This window comes from Rhea americana, unplaced genomic scaffold (genome assembly GCF_003343005.1).
Source record: "Rhea americana isolate MKP2758 unplaced genomic scaffold, rheAme1 scaffold_378, whole genome shotgun sequence".
NCBI lineage: Eukaryota > Metazoa > Chordata > Aves > Rheiformes > Rheidae > Rhea > Rhea americana.
This window is the reverse complement of record NW_028186510.1, coordinates 206,378-227,544: the sequence shown is the minus strand read 5'-3', so window position 1 is coordinate 227,544 and position 21,167 is coordinate 206,378. Positions and strand designations below refer to the sequence as shown.

Here is a 21,167-nt window from a genome sequence, read left to right as displayed (position 1 = left end):
CAGGAGCCCCAGGACCTTCTCCGCAGAGCTGCTTTCCAGCAGGTCAGCCCCCAGTCTGTACTGGTGCATGGGGTTATTCCTCCCTAGATGCAAGACCCTGCACTTGCTTTTTCAAATTTCATGAGGTTCCTCTCCACCCAGCTCTCCAGCCTGTCTAGGTCTCTCTGAATGGCAGCACAGCCTTCTGGTGTACCAGCCACTGCTCCCAGTTTGGTATCGCCAGCAAACTTGCTGAGGAGGAAGTCTGCCCTTCATCAGCAGAAAGAAACGAAGAGCAGAATCAGAAATACTGATGAAGGAAGATGCGTGGAGGAAGCAGGCGATGGAGCTAGCCTGGCATGCTGAGAAGGTAGACAGATCTGACCTGTGCTCCATGTGACCACATAGGAAAAAATATATATATATACACACATACATATATATATGTGTGTATATATATATATCAGCCACTTAATTAATCTGCTCCAGACTGACATCCTGGACAGAGAATGGGAGCAACCAGTGGCAAGGAAGAAACCATCCTTGCTGTGCTGTTAAAGGCCCTGAGATGCCCTGGCCAGGAGGAGCGATTTTCTGCGGCTCTACGGTTCCTGCAAAGTCAACAGGGTCTGTGCACCACACACAAGAGATGGAGCCATTCTGAGCAGGCACAGCTGCTAGGACATGCCCCATGGCTCAGTGCCTGGGAGCACCAGTCCTCCAGACTGGGCCAGCCCCTCTTCAGCCACAGGGGCCACTTACATGACCATAATGCTGCGCTGTTAGGCAGAGGTGTTGCTCTCGCAAGGAGACGGCTGACGGGGCATTTCTCCAGTAGTCCAAAAAAAGTCCAATAAGGTGAAATAAAAATGCCTGTAGGAGGTGTCCAGCCAGTTCTGTGCTTCGCTGGTGCCCAAGGACAGCAACTCCCCTGCCCAAAGCAGGGGTCGTTGGGGACCCAGTCAGGCCTGCTATGCAGAGGGCACGTGGAGGGATGATGAAGCAGGGTTTGGTTCTTGGCAAAGGAGATTCAAGACGGTGCTGCGGGTKCCTTTCACACGCAGGCTGTCCCCCCGGGTGATGAGACCTGCATAACCCTCCTGGTGGGAGAAGGCATAGCTGGAGCGGCGGTGGAAAGAGCCATGGCGGATGTGAGCTCGCAATTCCACTGAGGGCTCCGGCTCCCGCTTGGTCTTCAAGCGGATCTTCTGCAAGGAGATGGAGGACATCAGGGCTGCAGCCATCTCTGAGGCAAGACCCTGCCTTAAGGGAGGATAGCATGGAGGGAGAGCAGGGATAGCCTGTACYACAGTTTGGCTCCCAGCTCTACCACGGCCCGAACACCTGGGATGTGATCTATAACGTGGGAACCTTCTTGGTGGTCTTGGAGATTGGGACTCTCAATCCTGATCTCATCTGGGACCTCTTTATATATGTTTGATAAAATCAGGGGCTTTATTTCTTCACTGATGAGAACATCTGCAGCCACAGGGAAAAAAAAAAAAAAAACTCCCAGATGACTGCAGCGACATATAGGGGGGATAAACAGTACCAGCACCTCGCCGTGGTAGAGATACCTGCACCAGACCCCACTACCTCCTAACCTCCAGGTCCAGTGAGCCTTGGAGGCTAATTCCTTCCTGCAGCCGAAAGCAGATCCTGRAGCAGGACTCCAACCCCTGGGGCCGGAGCAGGGACCAGCAGAGCTGTGCCAGCAAAGAGAGGTAACAAGGCCTATTGCTATGTTCAGGCTTGCCTGGGCAATCTCACCTTTCCCATTACGASCAAACCTCCTAGCTGTCCCTGGACACTGATGCAGACAATGCAATCCCAGCACTACGTTCCTGGGAGGAAGGTAGATCCTTCCCTTCAGGAGCCCCAGCAGTCCTCACCTGCTGAATGGTGGTTTTGCCCACGACAGTGCGGTACAAGCGGACGGTGAGCGAGGGGATAGTGTTCACCACCAAGGACAGCAGGATGGTGAGCAGAACATATGGGTCGGTCAGGGCATTCTTACTGGCATCTGTCAAWACAAAAGTCATCAAGTGATACTGAAGCAGGAAAAGTGCCCAGCAGAGAGAATAAGAACAACTGTGRGAATACAGGCCCAGACCCACAAAGGTGTTGAGGAGTCTAAATAGGAGATGGCACCTAAGCTGGAGTCAAGATCAAGATTAAGCCAGCAAGATCAAGAAGTTGCATATCTGTCCCCCAGCAGAGCCCCCAGTATCATACAGCAGCTGAGGACTAGTGCAAGGGACAGGATGATCAGGCAGGCTGGGCTGGGCCAAGAGAGGGATCTGGCTGAGGCCCAAGAGTGGGCCTGATCTACACTCTGATCTACAGAGTGGGAAACAGTTCTGCTAGCACTGAACACAGCCTAGGATCCCTTTTTTTCAAGGAGGAAAAGGACTGCAGAGATCCCTGGAGCATCTTACCTGGAAAGCGGAAGATGACAGGGGCTATTTTGAAGGCATTGATGCTTTGGGTCAGGAAGGAGAAGACACAGAAGAACAGTACACTGGCTGTGACCATCAGGAAGGACAGCATGGTCCAGAACTTTGTGTCCATGATGATCTGTGCAGGCAACAGCAGAGTGCACAGAGCCCTGTCAAGACTGAGGGAACTCAGTTCCACCTGGCCACCCATTTTTCAAGGGAGCCCTAAGTTCACACCCCCCAGTAGAGATCATTGCCCARCAACATCGCTGGCTGTGAATCAGATCAGAGTGCCCAGGGCTGAGCTCGGATGTGGTCCGTGAACATCTGCACCAAGCTCTGGCTGAGAGATGGAAGACTGGCACAGCACTCACCGCAGTGCAGAGAGAGTCCATGTTCTTACACCCTCTGCTCCCAATCTCTTGCACTTTTCCTACAACTCCACCATCCTGAGAGCCAGAGGCTGGGCATGATAAGCTGCATCTTGCAAGGAGGAGAGAGCGAGCATGGGATGGATACTAGGGCTGAAGTTTCTGTTCCCCAGGTGCCCAGCTGTACAACACTATGTGTCTGGGGTCCATCTCTGTCCTACAAGCTGTGTGCTTTTTGACCCAGCACAGCCTTTAATCCATTGTCCTTCCTTGCAATCTCCAGTGTCACCTTGGCTCTGCCGTCTGCCCRACTCAGACATCGTGGGCCTGTCTCCTGGACCAGTGTGGGGTAYGGCAGACCTGTGCTTACCTCCATGATGACTGACAGAAAAGCTGATGTGGCAACAGTGATGGCGAAGGACTCATAGTCTCCGACAACATTATTGCCAACTCGGTCCTCAAAAGCCCAGAGTGCAATGTAGAAGCTGGCRAGTGAGGTGCTGACACCATGCAGGAGGGTCACGCCAAAAATGCGGTAGTTGAAGAGCTCGTCTCGCTGCCCAATCACATAAAGTTCGGGGAACTCCAGACTCTTCTTGGCACTTACATCCTGTAGGGAGGGAAGACACTAAGCATCAGCCTTMCCATCTACACTAAGGACACTGGGCCACCTCATCTGATGCACCTTCTGTGAGTGCTGAGGTGAATCTGACCTCCATCTGCTTGCTCTGCGGTGCTATGAGGAACCAATGCAGCACAGTACCAGTTCCAGCCCCTGGGAATGCTAAGTGGTGCTGAGCTCCAAATGCCCATCAAACACATACTATCACGTCTCAGCAGTGCGCAAAGTGCCACACAGATGGGGACAGGGTGCAACGTACACACATTGAGTATACAGCTTCCAGGCCACAGGGCTCGGATGCAGCCAGATGAAACAGTACCTGTTCCAGAAGGCCCACGGAAAGCACAGGATAGGCGGTGTAGAACACGTTATAGAGTGCAAGGAACCAGCCTTCGTACAAAGGCTAAAAGGGAAAGGAAAGCTGTCAGTGCCTACAACAACACCCCCAAGGCTCCCTAAGGTTCTCTTCTCAACAGCCATAGAGGTAACCAGCTAGGACAAATGCAAATAACCTGCCAAGTCTCAGCCAAGCAGCCCCAAAAAAATCAGGTGGCCCAATGCTGGGGGGGGAGAAAGGAGACCAGGGTGATGGCATGGACACATGTCCACATGGTGCCACCAATGCCACACTGAGACCTGCATGGGGTCCCCTGTGAAGAGGTCCCCTATTCACACTGTCTCAGCATGACAGCAGCAGCCCTTACCTGAGCTGTGAATCCRCTGTGGAAAGCAAACCAGATCTGGGCCATGAGACCGGCAAAGGTTTTGTAGAAGAAGTAGCGGAGGAACTTGCAGATACGGAGATAGGCCCAGCGGCCATGGACAAGCAGGAGGCGCTGGAGGTAGCAGAACTGTGCCAGGGCATAGTCACTGCACTGCACAGCCTGCATGCCCTCCAGCCCGCTGATGCCAACCCCAATATCAGCAGCTGTGGACAAAGGCAGGACATGAAATGCAGCTGGGGAGGATTTCAGAGAGTCCACTGCAGTGTTTGTCATCCCTGCTGCTACCAGAAAGGCTCTACCCCAAAACTGATGGGCATAGGGTGAATTCAGGAGTGATGGGCAAAGGAAAAAGCAATGGGGCGTGGCATGGGGAGTAAAAAGCCAGGCAAAGAAGGCATGGTTGGGTGTCCTAGTAGCACAGTATTCCCATTAGAAGAAAGGGTTGGCTGAAACCCACACTCCCACCATCCTCCTGATGCAAGCCTCACTTTTGATCATGTTTACATCATTGGCACCATCCCCAATGGCTAGCGTGATGGCGTTCTTGTGCTTCTTCACCAGTTGCACGATGACTGATTTCTGCTTGGGGGTCACCCTGCAGCAGATCACGGCCTGGCAGTTTGTGGCCAAGTCCACAAATGCCTTCTCCACCAGGTTGCCCTGCTCCTGCGAAGCTGTGGCCTTAAAGCAAGCCSGCCACTGCCCAAGCCGCTCTGTCCCTTTCTTCAGCACTTCTCCTGAGTGGAGGATTTTGTCCTTAGGAGAGAGCACACCTCTGGTTAGTGATTCATCCCACAGCTAGCCAAAGAAGAGAGGGGCTGCTTGCATGCCCCTGTCTAGCAAAAAGGGATGGGGCTGTTCTTAGCTCTCAAGCACTTGTGCTGCAATCTTGGRCAAGGAGGGAGAGTTGCAACATTTAGAGTCTGTATTTTCCAAAGACCTTCAGGGATTTTGTAGCACAAGGGCCGTGACTCCTCAATGATGCTCTTAAATCTCATAGGTACTATAAAAAAGTGACTCCAGTCTGCTCTGAGTTCATCAGACAGCAGGCATCATGACTGTGGCACTCTACCCATGAGACYCATGTCCCCAGACTGTCCCAGTGTCACCAGAAGAGCACATGGATTTATTCAACAACTACCTGCGCGCCTGTATTGGCGCAGTTAATACCCCCAGCACCAAGTGATTGGTGCGAGTTTGTCCTTCCCTGCACTGCTTGCTCCTCAGCCCRAACTGCCAACCAGCTGGCTTTTTTCACCCCCTGGGGCAAAAAGGGTATCAGCTCCTTTGAATGTTGGTGCCACCCCCAGCCATTCTTGGTAATTCTCTATTAAAGGTGTCAGATAACTACTTTCTGCTTCCACATACTGCCTCAGAAGGAAATAATGCCCTTTCACTTCCTCCCTTACATGCTGACTAAGGGCACCATACCATGAGACACAACTGCCATGGCCCATCCCAGAGGTGGCTACATTTAAGAATGATGCTGGAGTTGGTTGTAGAATACCAGTAATCAAACTGGTGCAATCTTTTCCCACCACCCAGGAAGTACTGTGTTTGATAGCACCAGGGCACGTCCATCTCCGAGACAAACAGTGATCTGCCAGTGTGRGCATGGAGCAGAGAGGGAAGCAGCGAAATGTTGCCTTACCAGGAAGTCTCCATTGATTATGAGAGCTCTCTTCTTATGGTGTGAGGYCTCTGGGCACTGCTGGAAGAGGTGGCTGGAGCACAAGGCTTCCCCATTGTCACTCACATTGTTGTTGCTCACCCAGTAGGCCTCAAGGATTTCGCTGTGCGGCGAAAAGACAGTCAGAGTCAAGCCAGCATGYTTGGGACACTGGACATGCTGTGTGACTTTGACTGGGACCTACTGATGGCCTCTGCCACCTCAAACCCAGGTCCAGGGACTTGGGACCAGCACCCAGTGGTGGGAACAGGAAGGAGAGATGGAAGACCACAAGAGTTCACAGATAACAGAAATCAGTCTCCACGCAGGCAAGCCTGAAAGAGAAGTCTCATGTGGCTAAGAGGCTGGAGAGCTGGGTTAAGCACTTTCTGGCCAGGTCCTACCAAGGAAAAGAGAACTGTAGTGGCCAACAGAGAGAGAGGAGGCTGGGAAGAGCAACAGAAGATGACGCAGGAGATGGAAATCCAGGCTGGGACACAGAAGGAGAAGCATCTTCAGCAGAGTTCGGCTCTCCACCCACACTGAACAGACTTATATGCCCTCAGGTGTCTCTTTCAATAGGAGAAACCTCCTTCCCCGCCTAATGGGAGATTGTTCTGAATCATCAGGTGACAATTTCTCACCTTATCTCCTTCTCCTCCAGGATCTCCATGTCGTCTGTGAGCAGCTTGCATGCGTAGCCAATATTCATTGCGGTCTCTGCAACATGCAGGTGTCAGAGGCCAATGCTCCAGCAGCCCCCCAGTCCTGCCCTGAGCCAGGGAGAACAGTCCTAGGGTAGACTGCAGGAGCCAAGGGTTTTGCTTTAGCTTTTGTTCTATGCCATCATGCAAATGGCTTCCCTGCCTCAGTTTCCCCATTGGTGACGTGATCTGTAGGATGTGCTATTAGCATACATGAAAGGTACCAGCAGAACCTCTTTGGTGTCCCCTCTCTCCCAGGGTCTTATCTCTTCTCTGGCCCCTATTAGAGAAAATCCAGAATGTGTTGGTTGCACCTGAGGCTGTCTCCACTGACCTTGTTTATCTCCTGTCAGCACCCACACTTTAATGTTGCCCAGTTTCAGCAGCTGGATGGTCTCAGGGACTCCATCTTGCAACTTGTCTTCAATGGCCGTGGCCCCAAGCAGCTGCAAGGAGGGTGAGTCAGTGTCACGATGTGGGGCAGGAAGGCAGCGGCAAGACAGAACTTGGATTTGCCCCTGCATCCACACGAGGATCTTGTGTCCCTGCAGACTCCAGTCCTTTCCCATGGGTGTCTCCCTGMAGGGCATAACCTGACAGATCTCTAGCTCAGTGTCTACCGGAATGTCACAAAATCATCCCTATGGGTGATCTCAGCCCATCCTCTCCTTCTGTGGATGCATGTCGTGTCAGATACTTTTCCCTCTCGCCCTGGGGAACTGAATCCAGTGCTCCCGCCCTCCAGGGACCTACAAAGACAGTTCCTCCTAATTCCCCGGCATCATCTCACCTGCAAGTTCTGCTCCATCTCCTCATACAGCTTGTCAAGCTCCCGTGCACGATCCTGAAGCAGGACACTGGCCTCATGGTACCTCCTGCTCCACTTGCTATACTCAGCTTCACTCACAACCTTGCTGGCCAGACATAAAGTCCTCAAGGTCTCCGCCGCAAAGCGCTGGAGAGGTGAGACAGCTGCTCCATCAGGTGTCCCTTCCTTTGGCCAAAAAACCTCTTATGCTGGACAGAGCTGTTGTGCCAGGCAGCCACAACACTCCCAGAGGCAGAACCAGAGACCCTGCAGGATTTGGGCATCTCCTCCAGGCTATGGCTGTCCCTGCACCTTACAGCATCCCCACTATCAGCTCTGTGATGCAAACAGTCCATGCAGAGTATAAAGTAKATTTGATACCCTCTTAACCTCATCCCACATGCAGACAAAGCTCCTAGAGCAGAAGGGAGAAAGACAAATCCTGAAGCCAGAGGGGGAAAAAGCAGCAGTGGTTGCAACCCATCCAACCCAAAGCCAGTAGGAAGGAGACCAGCCCTTTCCAACCCGGGCTGGTATAAGACTCACATCCAGTGCCATTTCAGTGAGGGTCTCGTTGGCTCCCCGCCGGTGCARTCGCTCCAGGATCACTGTGTCAGCCCCCTTGGTATACAGCCGGATTGTTCCCTCAGGGTCTCGCACTGGGAGGGGAAGGACAACATTTAGGCACCCAGACATCTGCCTCCCACTTGTAGCCAACCCAGCAGCAGAAGCCTGGGAGCTCAGGGAGGCAGGCCAACACATCTGTGCTGTGGGAGACACCACAGAGGATACCTGATACTCTTCTACAGCAGGGACTGGCTAGGGGGCTGGTTATAGGAGATCCCACAGGTCACCTCTGATCTACACAAATCATCATGAGGATGGGTCAGGCCTCACGGATGTCAGTTCCTTACATAGTGAGCCCCTGTTTTACATCCTTCTTGACTGCCTTTACCAAAGTATCATGGCAAGCAGAACCATGAAGATGACCAGGACAATCTAACTCCCTGTGCCAGCAGCAATTAATTGCACGCATTCCAGTGCCATCCCTTGTACGGTTGAGAAGATAAGGGACCCTCTGCATCCTGGAAGGAGTTCCTAGGACATCCCATCCTGCTCACCCAGGACTGACATCCTCTTGCGATCACTGCTGAAGTCCAGCATGGCCAGCACTTTGTATGTCCTCTTCACCCCCAACTCACTGATGGTGATAGTGTCTTGTGTTCGGGCCAGAAAGATGTACCCCAAGTTCCTGGCTGCCAACACCAGTGCTTCTTCATCGGGTGAGGCTGCCTGATAAATGAGCTGGTCTGCAGAAAAAAAGCAGAGAGCAGGATGAGATAGGAAAGGAGATTCCCACTGCAGCCAAGCTCCTCTTATGCCTCTAAGATTCTCCATGCTTGTCCAGCACAAACACTGCCTGTGAGGACCCTAAAGTCCAAACCAGTAGGCTACGGAGCTCAGTCCCAATTTTCTCATTTTTCCTTCTCATCACCCTGATCAGAGTAAGTGCTGAGAGAGGAATTATCACCTCTGTGCTCCCCAACTAATTGGTTTTAAAACAAATCCAAATGTGCACATCAACGCCAGAGACTATTGCTAGGACACTGGCGCATGCATCATTGGGCTCTCATGCAGTCTGCTCTCCCTACACCAGAGCTTTGCTGGCAAGTGGAAAAGCCATCACAGCCTCAATGCCCAGAGCTGCCTGGGGAGCTTCACCCTGCTCAGAGCACAGGTGGGGGAACACGCAGCTGACACCAGAGCCCACTCACTGTCGCTCTCCTCCACTATGACTGTGTGGCAGAGGGCCAGCAGCCTCAGGAACTCCCTCAGCACAGGGCTGGTGTCCTGCTGGATGGCTTCCAGCAGCAGAGGGTCATGAAACTCCAACTTCTTGTCCGCACAGTGGCTCCAGGTCAACCCTGATCCCTGCAAAAGGTGCAGACAGGCTGCTGGCACCCAAGAAACCAGACATGRGGCCTGCCAGTAAAACTCTACAGCAGCAATTTCATTAAGCTTCAGTAGAGCAATCAGATCATGTGTTGACCCTGTGCTATGATAGCTTTAGAGCTTAGCCAAGGCAAACCAGAGTCAAAACTCTGGGGTGAGAAATCACAGGTGACAGTGCACATATTTGGCTGATTCACTTCACCAGGCCTCTAGTGAAATCTGTGCAGTCCTGGGTGTGTGCCAGCTCCCTCTCTCCTTTCCCTGTGGTCTAATGCCAGTGGATTTGCTCTTGATTCACATCAGCTTGAGGGGATCAGAATCACAGTCCATAAGCCTTGCTCTCCATTGCCTGTGCCAAGGGGGCGAGCATAAAAAGGCTGGAAAAATCAGAACTGCAGTATTTCATAACCTTGCTTCCCTTGTACTTAACCAGATAYCCAGCAGTTGGGAGCCACCCTACTCTCCACCTCAAGGAATCATGTGCTTATTTCTCACAAGATGGTACACAAATTGTAAGACAGATGTGCTACAAAACAAAAGGTTGATCCTGCTCCCATCAGAATCAAGAGCTTTTATGGTTTCTCCTCTAGTGAGGATCAGCATTTGACTCTGTGTTACATGGGRCAGTGAGGGAAATTACGCACCGACGGCTGTTTGTTCTCATGGCCTGTGCTCGTACCTGTCAAAATAAAAATAATTCAATTAATACAGAGCTGACAGGGAACATAACTAGCGGAGCTTTGACCAGATTTTCTAGAAGAATCTGCTTCTTTTGCTGGCCAACACGAGACTTGTGAAAAGGGACATATTTTCAACTTCTGCTCATTGTTCGTTCATTGTGAGCCTGGCACCATTAGGATGTCTGGGTTTGACCTGGCTCCTTCAAATCACTATTCACTTTTTCAAAAKTTGGCTTTAATTAAATAGAACAGTCTCAGGGTTAGCTACATGCTCCCATTTCTCCCTTCTGTCTCAGAGTTTTGAGGGGGTCTTGGTCYCTGCTGAGGCTCTGCCTCACAGATGGACAGATAGAACGGTCCAAGGGCTGTCAGGACACAACCAAGGACACTCAAGGCGTCCTTGGAAAGGGAAGATCAATAGGTTTTAGCCATTTATTTGTTTCTTTGTGAAGGACAAGTAAACGTGTGTTATTGGCTCAAGAATCATTCTTACTTTCTACATGTCTTTAATGTTAAGAATTCAGATCTGGCTTTCATCTGCTTTCTTAGGGATACTCTAAAGCTGGCTGAAGATTGGCAGGATTATGACAATGTTGCTAACACAGAGATGCACCATGACAGATCAGAGAGGAAGAAATTGGTTTTAGTCTTCCTTAAAACTTTTCTAGATTTTCTTTTGCTCCTGTTTGCTTTTATCATCATCCATTTGACTCAAGTGCCTGATAAATATGTCAGAAGAAAGGAGCTCCATGCTAAACCTCTGGCCCTGCCTGCTCTCTAAAGTTCACTAATTAGGCACTGAAACAGATCTCAAAAGCCAGCCAACACCACCAAGCATAACAGTAAAAAGGAAGAAAGACTTGGCAATTTTCTGGTTTCTGAGGGGAAAAAAATAAGCAGAAATATAACAACAACAATAAAAAGAGCATTACTTGCCTTCACCACAAAGAAGAAACAATAAAGGGCACCATGTAATTTCTTTGCCTCCTCCATAGTCCACCTTTAAGATGAGAGGCTGTAGCCTAGCGAAAGGAGGCAGTTTGATGGTTTCTGGCACATCTCAGAAGAGCTGCAGGTGGCCAGAAGGAAGCAGGTATACTCTCTCTTTCCTCCCCTCTCAGCCCTGCTGCTCTGCATCCAACTTGTGAGCAGAGAGAAATGAAGTAAAGGTCTTTTCAACAGTAGAGAGCATTTCTGTTTCAGTTGAAATTTTCCAAACTTTTGCAAGAAACAAAAAATCCTCAAGATGCACAGGCTCGGAAACCAAAGTGGAGATTCACCACAAACCCAGAAAATGATGTGCCATGGGGGCAGGAGGAATCTGCACACTAAGAGCATGAAATCAGTTTGACTTCAGGAGGACAGGCCCCTGTTTATGCATCGACAGCCTGACAACACAGGAGTTAGGAACAAGTTGAACTCTTACAGCATCTTCTGCCTAAGCATCAGATGTCTGTCACCTAGATAACCTACATGCTCCCAGTTTCCTAGCAAGCCAAAAGTGGGAAGAATCCAAGTGCCCTGTACTCAGCCCCATGCCCTGAATGCAAGGTCCACCTCACTCTTAAGTCTCCATAAACTTGTTTCCACCAAAAGTTACCRTAGATTGTTCCATTGATGCAGCATTTCTTGAAGCTCATGATATTTTGCGTCAAGGTGCCAGTCTTGTCTGAGAAGATGTATTCTATCTGGCCAAGCTGATCATTGAGGCTGGTACTTCTGGCTTTTGCTGGTATGTCCTTGATAGCATAATACATTTCCAAATCCCAGTTGATAAAAAAGCTRTTCACCAGGTAGATGAATTCAAACCTAGAGAGTCAGATGGAAGAAAGCTTACATTAAGGAAAGAGATTGCATTGCACACATCCCAGCGGACTTGGGGATCTGACATGGGAAGAAAGGGCCAAGAATTCCCCATTGTGAATCTAGTGCTCTGGGCTTGGAAGAAGTAAAAGAGTTTTGATTGTTCATGGTCAGGTTTCCAAAAAGCTCATCACACCAGATTGGGAGCCTTTTGGGCCCCTGGCATCTCAGCTCCTCTGGAAATCTGGCCCTTGATGAAAAACTTCATAGATTTAGAGATACAGTGAAGGCACTAGAAGTTTTAAAACAGTGACTATGAGCACAAATTGTGACTATTAACTGCATGCTAGCAATAGGCGCATCCTTTTCTTCCCCTCTCTGCTGCTGCTCTGTGGGGAAATACTACTTCATCAATGTGTCATTCCCAATCTGCCTATGATTCCCAACATCAGCAATTATCCTTACATCTCTTTTCTGCTTTTTTTTTTCTGAGAAGATCTTGGAGCGCCTTATTAATGTTTGTAAGAAGCACACACCACACCACATCCATCCTCATACTCCTACAGTCACGGAAACAGATAGAAATGATTTGCCCAGGGTCACAGCTGGATCTTTTGTGCAGCCCCATTTTGTGGCTGCAAACTCCAAGACTTCAAATGATGGCCAAGGCCAGGGATGATGATACTAGTTTCTGTGCATTTGCAAGCTCTATTGTTCTTACGTTATATACATGGACATGGGTATGATGATGCTCAGGAGAATTGCAAAGCCCCAGAAGTTGAAGAAGGCCTGTTTGGCAGGAGTTGTGTGCTCGTAGAGAGTGGAGAGGTAGCTATGCTTCTCCTGAAACCTCCTGGCCCAGAATCCAGAGGCAATGGCAAGGCACAGTGATATGACCAACAGCACCAGGAAGATCTGAGAGGGRAAGCCAGGATGAGAAAGTCACATCACACAGAATCCACCAAATTCTTTCCTAGGACCAATCATTGCCCCTTACATGTTGTTTTTCTCTTTTAACTATAAAACTGTGGTCCCTGGATCTGAAGCCAGTTCAAGACAGCTACAAAAGTTGGAGCTTATCCTGTGCTGAGATGAAGGATCACAGCTTTGCACATCCACAGAGCATACACAATGAAACCAAACTTTCTCAGCCTTGCTAATTGCCTCAGGCACCATCTTCCTGGCATCCCTACAGCCTTCCTGTTGAAGTTATGAGCAAACATAGTGCCAGTGGTCCATTTGAGAAGTGATGACACTCAGCCACTAGGAACTTTGCTTCAAGCAGATGAAAGGCTCCTTCTTCCCATATCCTCCCTCTATTCTGTGCTGAACGACAATTCTCAGCCCAGACCACATCCTAGGACCTGCAGTTATGAAGGACGCAAGTGGGCCAGAAGGGAGATTTTCACTTTAAAGACATCAGGAACTCTTTTGGCAGTTACATTCCTCCTTTAGCTCATCAAGGAGCTGGAGCAGAACAGACAGGAAAGGAGGCTGTGGGGAAGACAGTGAATGATGGGGTTTTGTATCAATACTGAAAATGCTAACTGCTCAGTCAACACTACTTGGAACCAAAGCCCCAGCCTCATTCTCTGCCTCCGGCTAAAGATTTCCAGCCTCTCTTCTGTGGATCTGGGTATCAGTTTCCACCTAAAAGCAAAGGTCTCATTGTCTGCAGGCTCTTGACCATGGAGCAGAGTATGGCAGCCACTTTAAGCCCCTACGCCTCAGACAGCCAACTATCCCTCAGCCAGTCTCCCAGCTCCGAAGTCAGGTACGTTATACTGCCGCAAAACAGTCTGTCTTGGGGTTTGGGATCCTGAATACTCCAAGTCCCTGGTTTTGAGACAGACTTGCCAAACAGGCTGCTATACAGCTGCTATTCAGAGCTGATAAGGTGCAGGGCTCCTCGATTTAAGGAGCACAACCACAGAATAGACTGCTCCAGACCCAGCAAATACCAGTTCTTTGGTAATCACCCACAACACATTGAGCCTGAAATATTTTGTTCAAAATATCTTGGTTTTAAAAAAACCCCAGAGAAACAGCATTTTGTAAGAGAATACACGAGCTGTCCCAGAAGGCTGGTGGACTTGGTTGGGATGTGTTTGCAACACACTCACTATGATCACCAGCCGGTCCATCATGTGGTCCAACTTGGTTTTCTTCTGCTTGATCTTTCCACAATTCCTCATAATTTTGGAATCAATTCCTGGACAAGAAACATTTTAGAAACAAAAACGCAAGCTTGCAGCCCCCACAAGACTGACTTGCAGCTACGTGATGCTGTTTTCTCTACAGCTACATCTCCTCACCTCTAAAGACTTCAGAGCACCACATCCCTTGACCAGTGGTTCCAGTGGCTAATCAACCTGTGGCTGCACACTCAGAAGTGCTGCCTATACCAGCTTAAGATCTTAYCCCTCCCCTCTATGCACAGCTACTTATCACCAAGCTCTCAGTTCCAGTAGCCCATCTRTGAAGGTACCACAAGGTGAAATGGAGCCAAGATCTGATTCAGGCGAAACATAACCTAGAATAAGTAGGTGTTTGTTTTAGCCAGCTTGTCTTCCTACCAGTGAGCCTAACACTAGCAAAAACTGCTAGAGATTTTGGGGAGGTTTGGTTACAGTGGCAGGTCCTCCTCACTTTATATCAGCTGATAATCAGACCTGATAGTGTTGGTATTGCTTGGGTGATTTAAAATTCCTGGGGATCTGGATGTTTCCTGCCTTACTTCATCTTGGGCCAAAGGCAGAGCAGAGCCTGGGCACTTACCTGCATAGATAACTAAGCCATAGCAAACATCAGTGTTGCGTATCTTGCAGCCTCTCAACAAGATCCTTTCACTGTCCAGCGAGTATGTCTCACCCTTCCACTCCAGTGTGCCAGTGAAGCTGTGCATCCGGCTGTTGGGTTCCTCACAGATCACTTTCCCTTGGACAGAGAGGACAGAATTCAGGYTTTGGCTTTTGGAGAGCCATGATGTTCTTCCTCTTTCCCACATCTGCCCTCTCCAGAGAGAGCTGACAAGGGCTTCTCAGGGGAAATTCAGATTTCATCAGAGCATCTCCAGAGGTAGCTGTGACTAGGATGACTCAAAGCAAGGCCAGGCTGAGATTGTGTGCCAACCTGGAGTGGTGGGACAGTGCTCAGTCCAGGAACCACATTGGGCTATAACACTGGACACGCAACAAACGTCTCCCTTTCTCCCCTAGAGCCCCCAACAGGGGAGAGTCAGCACCATCTTTCATGTCCTATGGATGACCAGACAAAGGGGGAAAATTCAAAACCTAATTTCAAGTCTGGGAGCTCCCAAGATGAGACCAAAGACCTAAAAACCCAAGAGTGCTAGGTTAAGTGCTGGTTTGCTAGACTAAGTGCTAGATCCTGTCAGGAAAGGTGGGAGCCAAGGCAGGGGGAAGGTGTCTGAGGGATCCACCAGAGAGACACACAGCTGAGGAAGGGCCTCCAAGTACTTCAGCATGAACCACCCTCCCAGCCTTGCAGGCAGGAACAAGTGCAACCTCGTGTTGGAGCAAGAGCACTTGGCGTATGAGGGGACAGAGCAAGGTCAGCAGCAATGCAGAGACTTCCCATGCCAGGGCTGAACCAACCTGATCCCAGGGGAGAAGGATCCATCCTTGCTCATCCAGGAGACTCACCATCAAATGCAGCCACACTCTCCTCGGTAGCCAGCTCCCGGTGGGTGACCAGAAGGGCCTGTCTGAACTTCAGGTTCGTTTCCCTGTAAACAAGAATGGGGAAGAGGGAGAATAACAACTAAAACACCACCACAAGGTGACAAGAAATGTTAATTCTGCTATCAGACCCATGGGATGGAGACTGCCACTGATTATCAGGTGATTAAGTGAGTGACAATAAAGTTTGGCAATGGAAAGCAAGATAGGGGCCCATCATGTCAGGCATTGAGCATTTGCACAGAAAGCAAGCTCTGGCCCTGAGACCTTATAATTAAATAAATCCTACAGATGAAGGCAGGAAGAGTGTGCCACTGTTATCATTCTTTCAGCTGACAGGGACTTATGAGATGAAGAGATTGGCCTGAAGTCACACAGATGCTCTGGGAAAGGCTGGGGATTTTCCCCAGCTATGGGCAGACCCAAAACAAGTGCCTCAATTGTCTTTTGTCTCATGTTCTCAAAACTAGGGACTCAAATCCCATTTCTGGAATGTCTGTAGGTTTGGCTTTCAGAGTTGCTGACCCCCAGATCCCATGGTTTCCACTGGACTTGGAGGTTTGCCAGCATGCCTGAAAACCAGCCCCAATACTTGGTGGGTCCCCAAGATCAGAGGCTTCAGCCRTTGGCTAGGATGTCTCCACTCCTCTCCCCATCACAATAATCACATCTCTGCTCCTCACCCATCAATATCTGCAGTCTCCACATAGCACAGGCTGCTGGGCTCCGAGCTGCACAGTAAGAGCATGTCAGCCTTGAAAAGTAAGGGAGAGAGAGCACCTCATTGAGTCTCTTCCTGCCAAGACTTTTCCTGGCCATCCCCAGCATGCACCCAGCACTGCAGCCTGACTCACTGGGACAAAGTTTTCCTTGCGCAGACGGACAATGTCTCCAACACAGATGTCATGCCACTTCTGCCAGCGGAACCTAGAGAAGAATTAGGGGCCAATACGAATGTTGCAGCCCTACAGACCATGTCTTATCCTCACAGAACAGTAGGAACACGGGCCCTGGCAGAGCTAATACTGTATCTGTCCTCTGGACCAACCTGCCTCTTCCTAGCTTCCTGCCTGAATGGGGCCTCCAGACTTTTGGTTTCTCTGCTATCAGTGTGGTCTGCTGTCCAGATGACTGATACACAGTTGAGTGCTAGAAATGGCACAGGATCCATAGATCATAACACCCATATACCAGCTACTGTAGAATATCAAGTATGCTGGCAGTGACTTTCAGCCACCAGTCACCTGGCCCCAGGTGGGAAGTGTTAGTCCTTTCCTGAATCAGTCTTCATCTAGGTCAAGGGTTAACAGGAATATTGCTCTGTGGGATAGAGGAAGATTCCTAGAAGTACTGCTATACCCAGAAAACTCTCCTCCCAGCATATCAAAAGGAGTCAGAGATTCTTAGACCTGTTGCCTGAGAATGGGAGATCATCATCCCTGGAAGGGAAACAGTGGGGCCTGCAATGGATTTTGGGAGGAGATATGAGTTCGCAGAGTCAGGGATAGTCACATCAAACCCTCCTCACAACTACTATGCTCAAGGATGCTCATCACTTCAGACAACATATACCATTTCACACTTCTTCACAGCAAGTCAGAAAAACACRAATACAGCTTCCCAAATCCTCTCACCTCTTCCCAGACAGGATTTCACACGGCCTGCTGTTGATCTTCCTGTCACTTTGGTGACGGCCCTGTAGAGAGGAGAGGGGGAAAAAAGGTATCAAAAGAAATGGATGGACCATGCCAGACTTCCTTGTTCTGTTAATGCCATAATCTCTACAGAGTTCTCAGCCCCAGGGAAAGATCTGCTTTTTGAAGCAACCTGAAGATGCATTCTGACGAAAAGAGCTAGAATTCTCCCAAAGTATTTCTGGGCACGAAATTTGGAGTACATCCATTGGTCAGGATACTAAAGATGACAGCAAGATGGGACTCCAGTCCCCAAGGCAGACTGGTCACATTCATTCAAAAGGAAAATACAAAGTGTTTTGGACATAATAGAGTTGATGGTACCTCAAGTACAATGAACGTCAACATCTCCCAGCTTTTCAGTTCAGTCAGAGGCTCTGTAACAAGCTACCCCACGCATTGACCTTCCCCCTAGGATCTATATCCATCACTCACAACCTTTAACWCCAGCTTATACTCACAATGTCATCAATAAGATCTCGTAAACCCCGGATGGTGAGAAGGCAGCTCAGGGGGAACAACAGAGTGTACCAGGGCAGGGTGGAGATTTCAGGAAAGGTCTGGAAAAGGAAATGAGACAGCAAGGGAATTTTAAAATCATTGTGATGGGCAAGGGACCAGACACAACTTTCATCCCATGTTGAGACACAACTTCCCTCACTCCAAACTCTCCTTCCAGGCCAGTGCCCTAGGCTGGCTGGACCCAACTAAGACAAATCAGTCGTTTTGTCTACACAGAACTGCTTAATTAAATTTCCATCTGTTTTTAAAYGTGAGGTTACTACTGCTGTGCAAAMCCCTCAGAGCATCCACAAAACTTTGTACCTGTTTAATGGCATTCCTTCAGTGTCTAGTTCATCTCCATGCTTCAACAGGTCTATGGTCTACTGGCTTYCCCTGGGAACAGTGCTCCTAACCTCCTCAGTTGCTCTTCAAAGTCCTAGCACAAATGCCTGAAAGACTAAGGGTTTGTCTCAACCTCTGCAGCTGATCTTCTTGTGAGGCACAGAGGCTATTTTTTGATCTTCATATGAAAGAGTTGTTTCTTGTGATGAACCAGATGGCCCAGTGAATATTGCCCCAAGTTTTGGGGCTGTRAAAAAACAGATAGAAAGCCAAAAAAGTAACCTGTGAAGGATCCCACAATGGTTCTCTAGAAGATGGAAAGGGAAGCCAAGTGTCCTGTCTGACAGTCCCCTACTCTGAACACCAGACAAGCTTCCATTACTGGAAGGAAGCATCTCTCGCACATGTGACCTTGGTGTCAATCTCACCTGTAAGAAGATGACAAAGAGGAAGTAGACATTGGCCATTCGGTGCAGCTGCTCATAGAGGTTTAGTGGCAGGAAGGTCAGGACATTGTACTTGGCTGTTTTAATGGCATTGTCCTATACAAGAAATACAGGTCAAACCCAGAGTGAGAGTTCAGCCAYGTAAAATCAAGGCTGTGTTTTGAAAATGCTGAAACATGCTAGTATTTTTAAAAGATGCTTTTTCAACTTCTCATGCCATAAGAGAGATTTTTTCTTTTAAAGTTTTACCAAAACAGTAAGATAAAGATTTGTAAGAGCAAAGGGCTATACGACTTAGAAATGTTTTAGAAGTTCAGAAACAAAATATTTTGTTTCATTTTTAACTGATCCCCAGCAAGATGCTTGTTATTTAGCTGAGAAAATGAAAAAAAAATCAGGTTTTGTTCAATCAAAACTTTTTTTTTTCTGAAACCTTTCTTTTGATTTGACCATAAGACTAAAGAGCATTCTTTGCTCAGTTCTATTCTGTGTTTCAGAGCTCCAGAGAGCATCTGGCTCACAAAATGGGAAACGACCTTTCTTCCTCATACTGGATTATTTATGTCACTCTCCATCCTGCTGCAGATCAGTCTATGGAGTCTCTGTCATGTCACTCCCTAAAACCAAATCAGAATATCAGGGGCTAGGTGGGCAGGTAAAGAAACGGCACACACTCACCGCATACTTCTTCTTGGTCAGACAGAAGGCAAATTTCTTCTTGAACTGCAAGTGGTAGTTTCGGTCATTTGCCCTCACCTCCCAGGTGAATGCTAGAAAAGCAAGCAAGCGGCAAGTGGTCACCTCCCAGCTCTCACCAGACAGGACCTTGCCATGTTCCTCTGGCCTCCAGGAACACAGGGACCAGATGAGTGATGGTGCTACCAGGCTTTTGGTGATCCACTGCTGGTGTGATGCATTTTCCACATAGCATGTACTCCTCGAGACCAGCCAGCACCAAGGCTGGTACAAGTAGGACAAAGCAGGGTCTTTGGGGACAGCTGAGTTACTGAGAGGACAAAACAGATAGGAAGCTAGAAGTTTCCAGAGTTGTAGGACTGTTCCCTATGATTTCCCTCAGGCTAAGGCTTGGTCTAATGGCATAATCAGGCCTGGTGAACAACTCCCCCAGACAAAGCCTTTGTTATTATTTAAGGCTGGTTGTTCCGCTCCTGATTTCATTTTTGCTATTGCAGTGCAGATATGGCTGAGCAAGGAACCTCCTTGTCATGTTCCCCAACTGATATCCCATCCTTCCAAATTATTTCAGCCTGAATTCACTTCTTGTCCATCTCACATCCCCATCCCACCTTCACTTTTCCCATAAACTAAGTGTCTAAAAAAAGAAAAAAAAAAAAACTGATATCCCATCCTTCCAAATTATTTCAGCCTGAATTCACTTCTTGTCCATCTCACATCCCCATCCCACCTTCACTTTTCCCATAAACTAAGTGTCTAAAAAAAGAAAAAAGAAAAAAGAAAAAAAGAAAAAAACAACAGCAACACCCACTGCACACTGACCTGATGGCTTCTTCGCATTCAGGTAGCTTGAGGCTGATTCCTGGTCAGCCATGCTGGCACTGCTATCAGGATCTAGGAAGAAAGAGAAGTAAAGTTATTTGCAGTGCTGAGCAATGACAATGTGGTCCTACCAGGATGCTAACAGTGCAGCTTCATCAGTCCAGGGCAGGACCTCAGGCAGAAGGGACACTTTTCTTCTGAGCACAAACTTACATCTTTTTATTACCCCAGAGATGTAAAACTGTACTCTCCTCATTGACATGCAGTCCTCAGTAAACATTTAAATGTCACAGAAGCGGTAATGTCAAGCTAAACATCTATTACCTTAGAAATGACTGTTTTGTATGTCTCGGAAATAAAAGTTTCGCCTTGTGATGAACCACAATCTTGCTTTTGCATTGCAAAGATCTTTCCTCTATACACCACCCTGTACATACTGACTGGCCCCATYCCACTCATACTGTTAGCTTCTCTTATTGCCTTTCCTCTTACACTTTTTTTATGCAAAAAAGGGCCAAACTCTTTCCTATCTTGTTATATCACCAGTCCAACTGAAGGGCGTTGATTTCTGATAGGAGAAAATCCAAGCCRTAATTGTGAATTTCTCCATTTGAAGCCTGAGGTCCTTTACATCGCCTTTCTCAGGACCAGCTGCAGCTCTCGGTTCTGAATAGAGATCAACATTGCACCGCCTGCTGGAGCTYGGGAAAAATTGCCTCTMAACCAGAGATCTGCAGGATACAGCRGACAGATCTGGCAGGCGAGTGAATGGGGCTTTCCCCATCTCCTGACTACTCTGGAACTGTAAAATGGCTCCTGATCCATGCAGCTGTATGGAAACCTCTGCTTCAGTGGTAGAGGCATGACCGTATCAGACCACTCACCCCAGCTTCCATACATGCAGCTCCTAGGAGACAGTCTTGACCCTCTGTTCACAGCTCTGCTGGTCTTCAGTGAGACTTCACAGCATTTCTTTCAAGTGCCCAGCCTGCATTTGAGCAAAGTGTAACTTCCAGAAAGTGACTTCTTGGTCACTTCCGATCTGAAGAGACCAAGAGCTTGAAAACCTCTCACTTCACTCTGGTGTTTTTTCTAATGGTCAGTTGCACATTTACTGTTCATGGACACCTTAAGTTTACTCAAATCTTGCACGAGCATTGGTGCTTGGGGTTATCTGGACAAGGCCCTACCTTCCCAGGATCCTCAAGGA

The 21,167-nt window shown here is 48.7% G+C and overlaps 1 protein-coding gene across 1 annotated transcript; it reads right to left on the bottom strand.

The window, feature by feature from the left end:
- Positions 1–774: 774 nt before the first annotated feature.
- ATP8B3 (ATPase phospholipid transporting 8B3) lies at positions 775–20,881 on the bottom strand. Its single transcript, XM_085313119.1, has 28 exons — positions 20,842–20,881; positions 19,958–20,029; positions 19,118–19,209; positions 18,422–18,535; positions 17,609–17,707; positions 17,088–17,149; positions 16,308–16,380; positions 16,137–16,207; positions 15,418–15,500; positions 14,531–14,689; positions 13,876–13,964; positions 12,474–12,667; positions 11,550–11,758; positions 9,914–9,948; positions 9,092–9,248; positions 8,438–8,626; positions 7,863–7,975; positions 7,299–7,463; positions 6,843–6,954; positions 6,449–6,524; positions 5,787–5,928; positions 4,624–4,891; positions 4,115–4,338; positions 3,730–3,813; positions 3,159–3,398; positions 2,418–2,556; positions 1,872–2,002; positions 775–1,187 (listed from the first exon to the last, which is right to left on the bottom strand). Exons 1-28 carry the CDS (start codon positions 20,855–20,857, stop codon positions 951–953), a joined length of 3,645 nt encoding a protein of 1,214 aa, XP_085169245.1. The 5' UTR covers positions 20,858–20,881; the 3' UTR covers positions 775–950.
- Between the last annotated feature and the right edge of the window lie 286 nt (positions 20,882–21,167).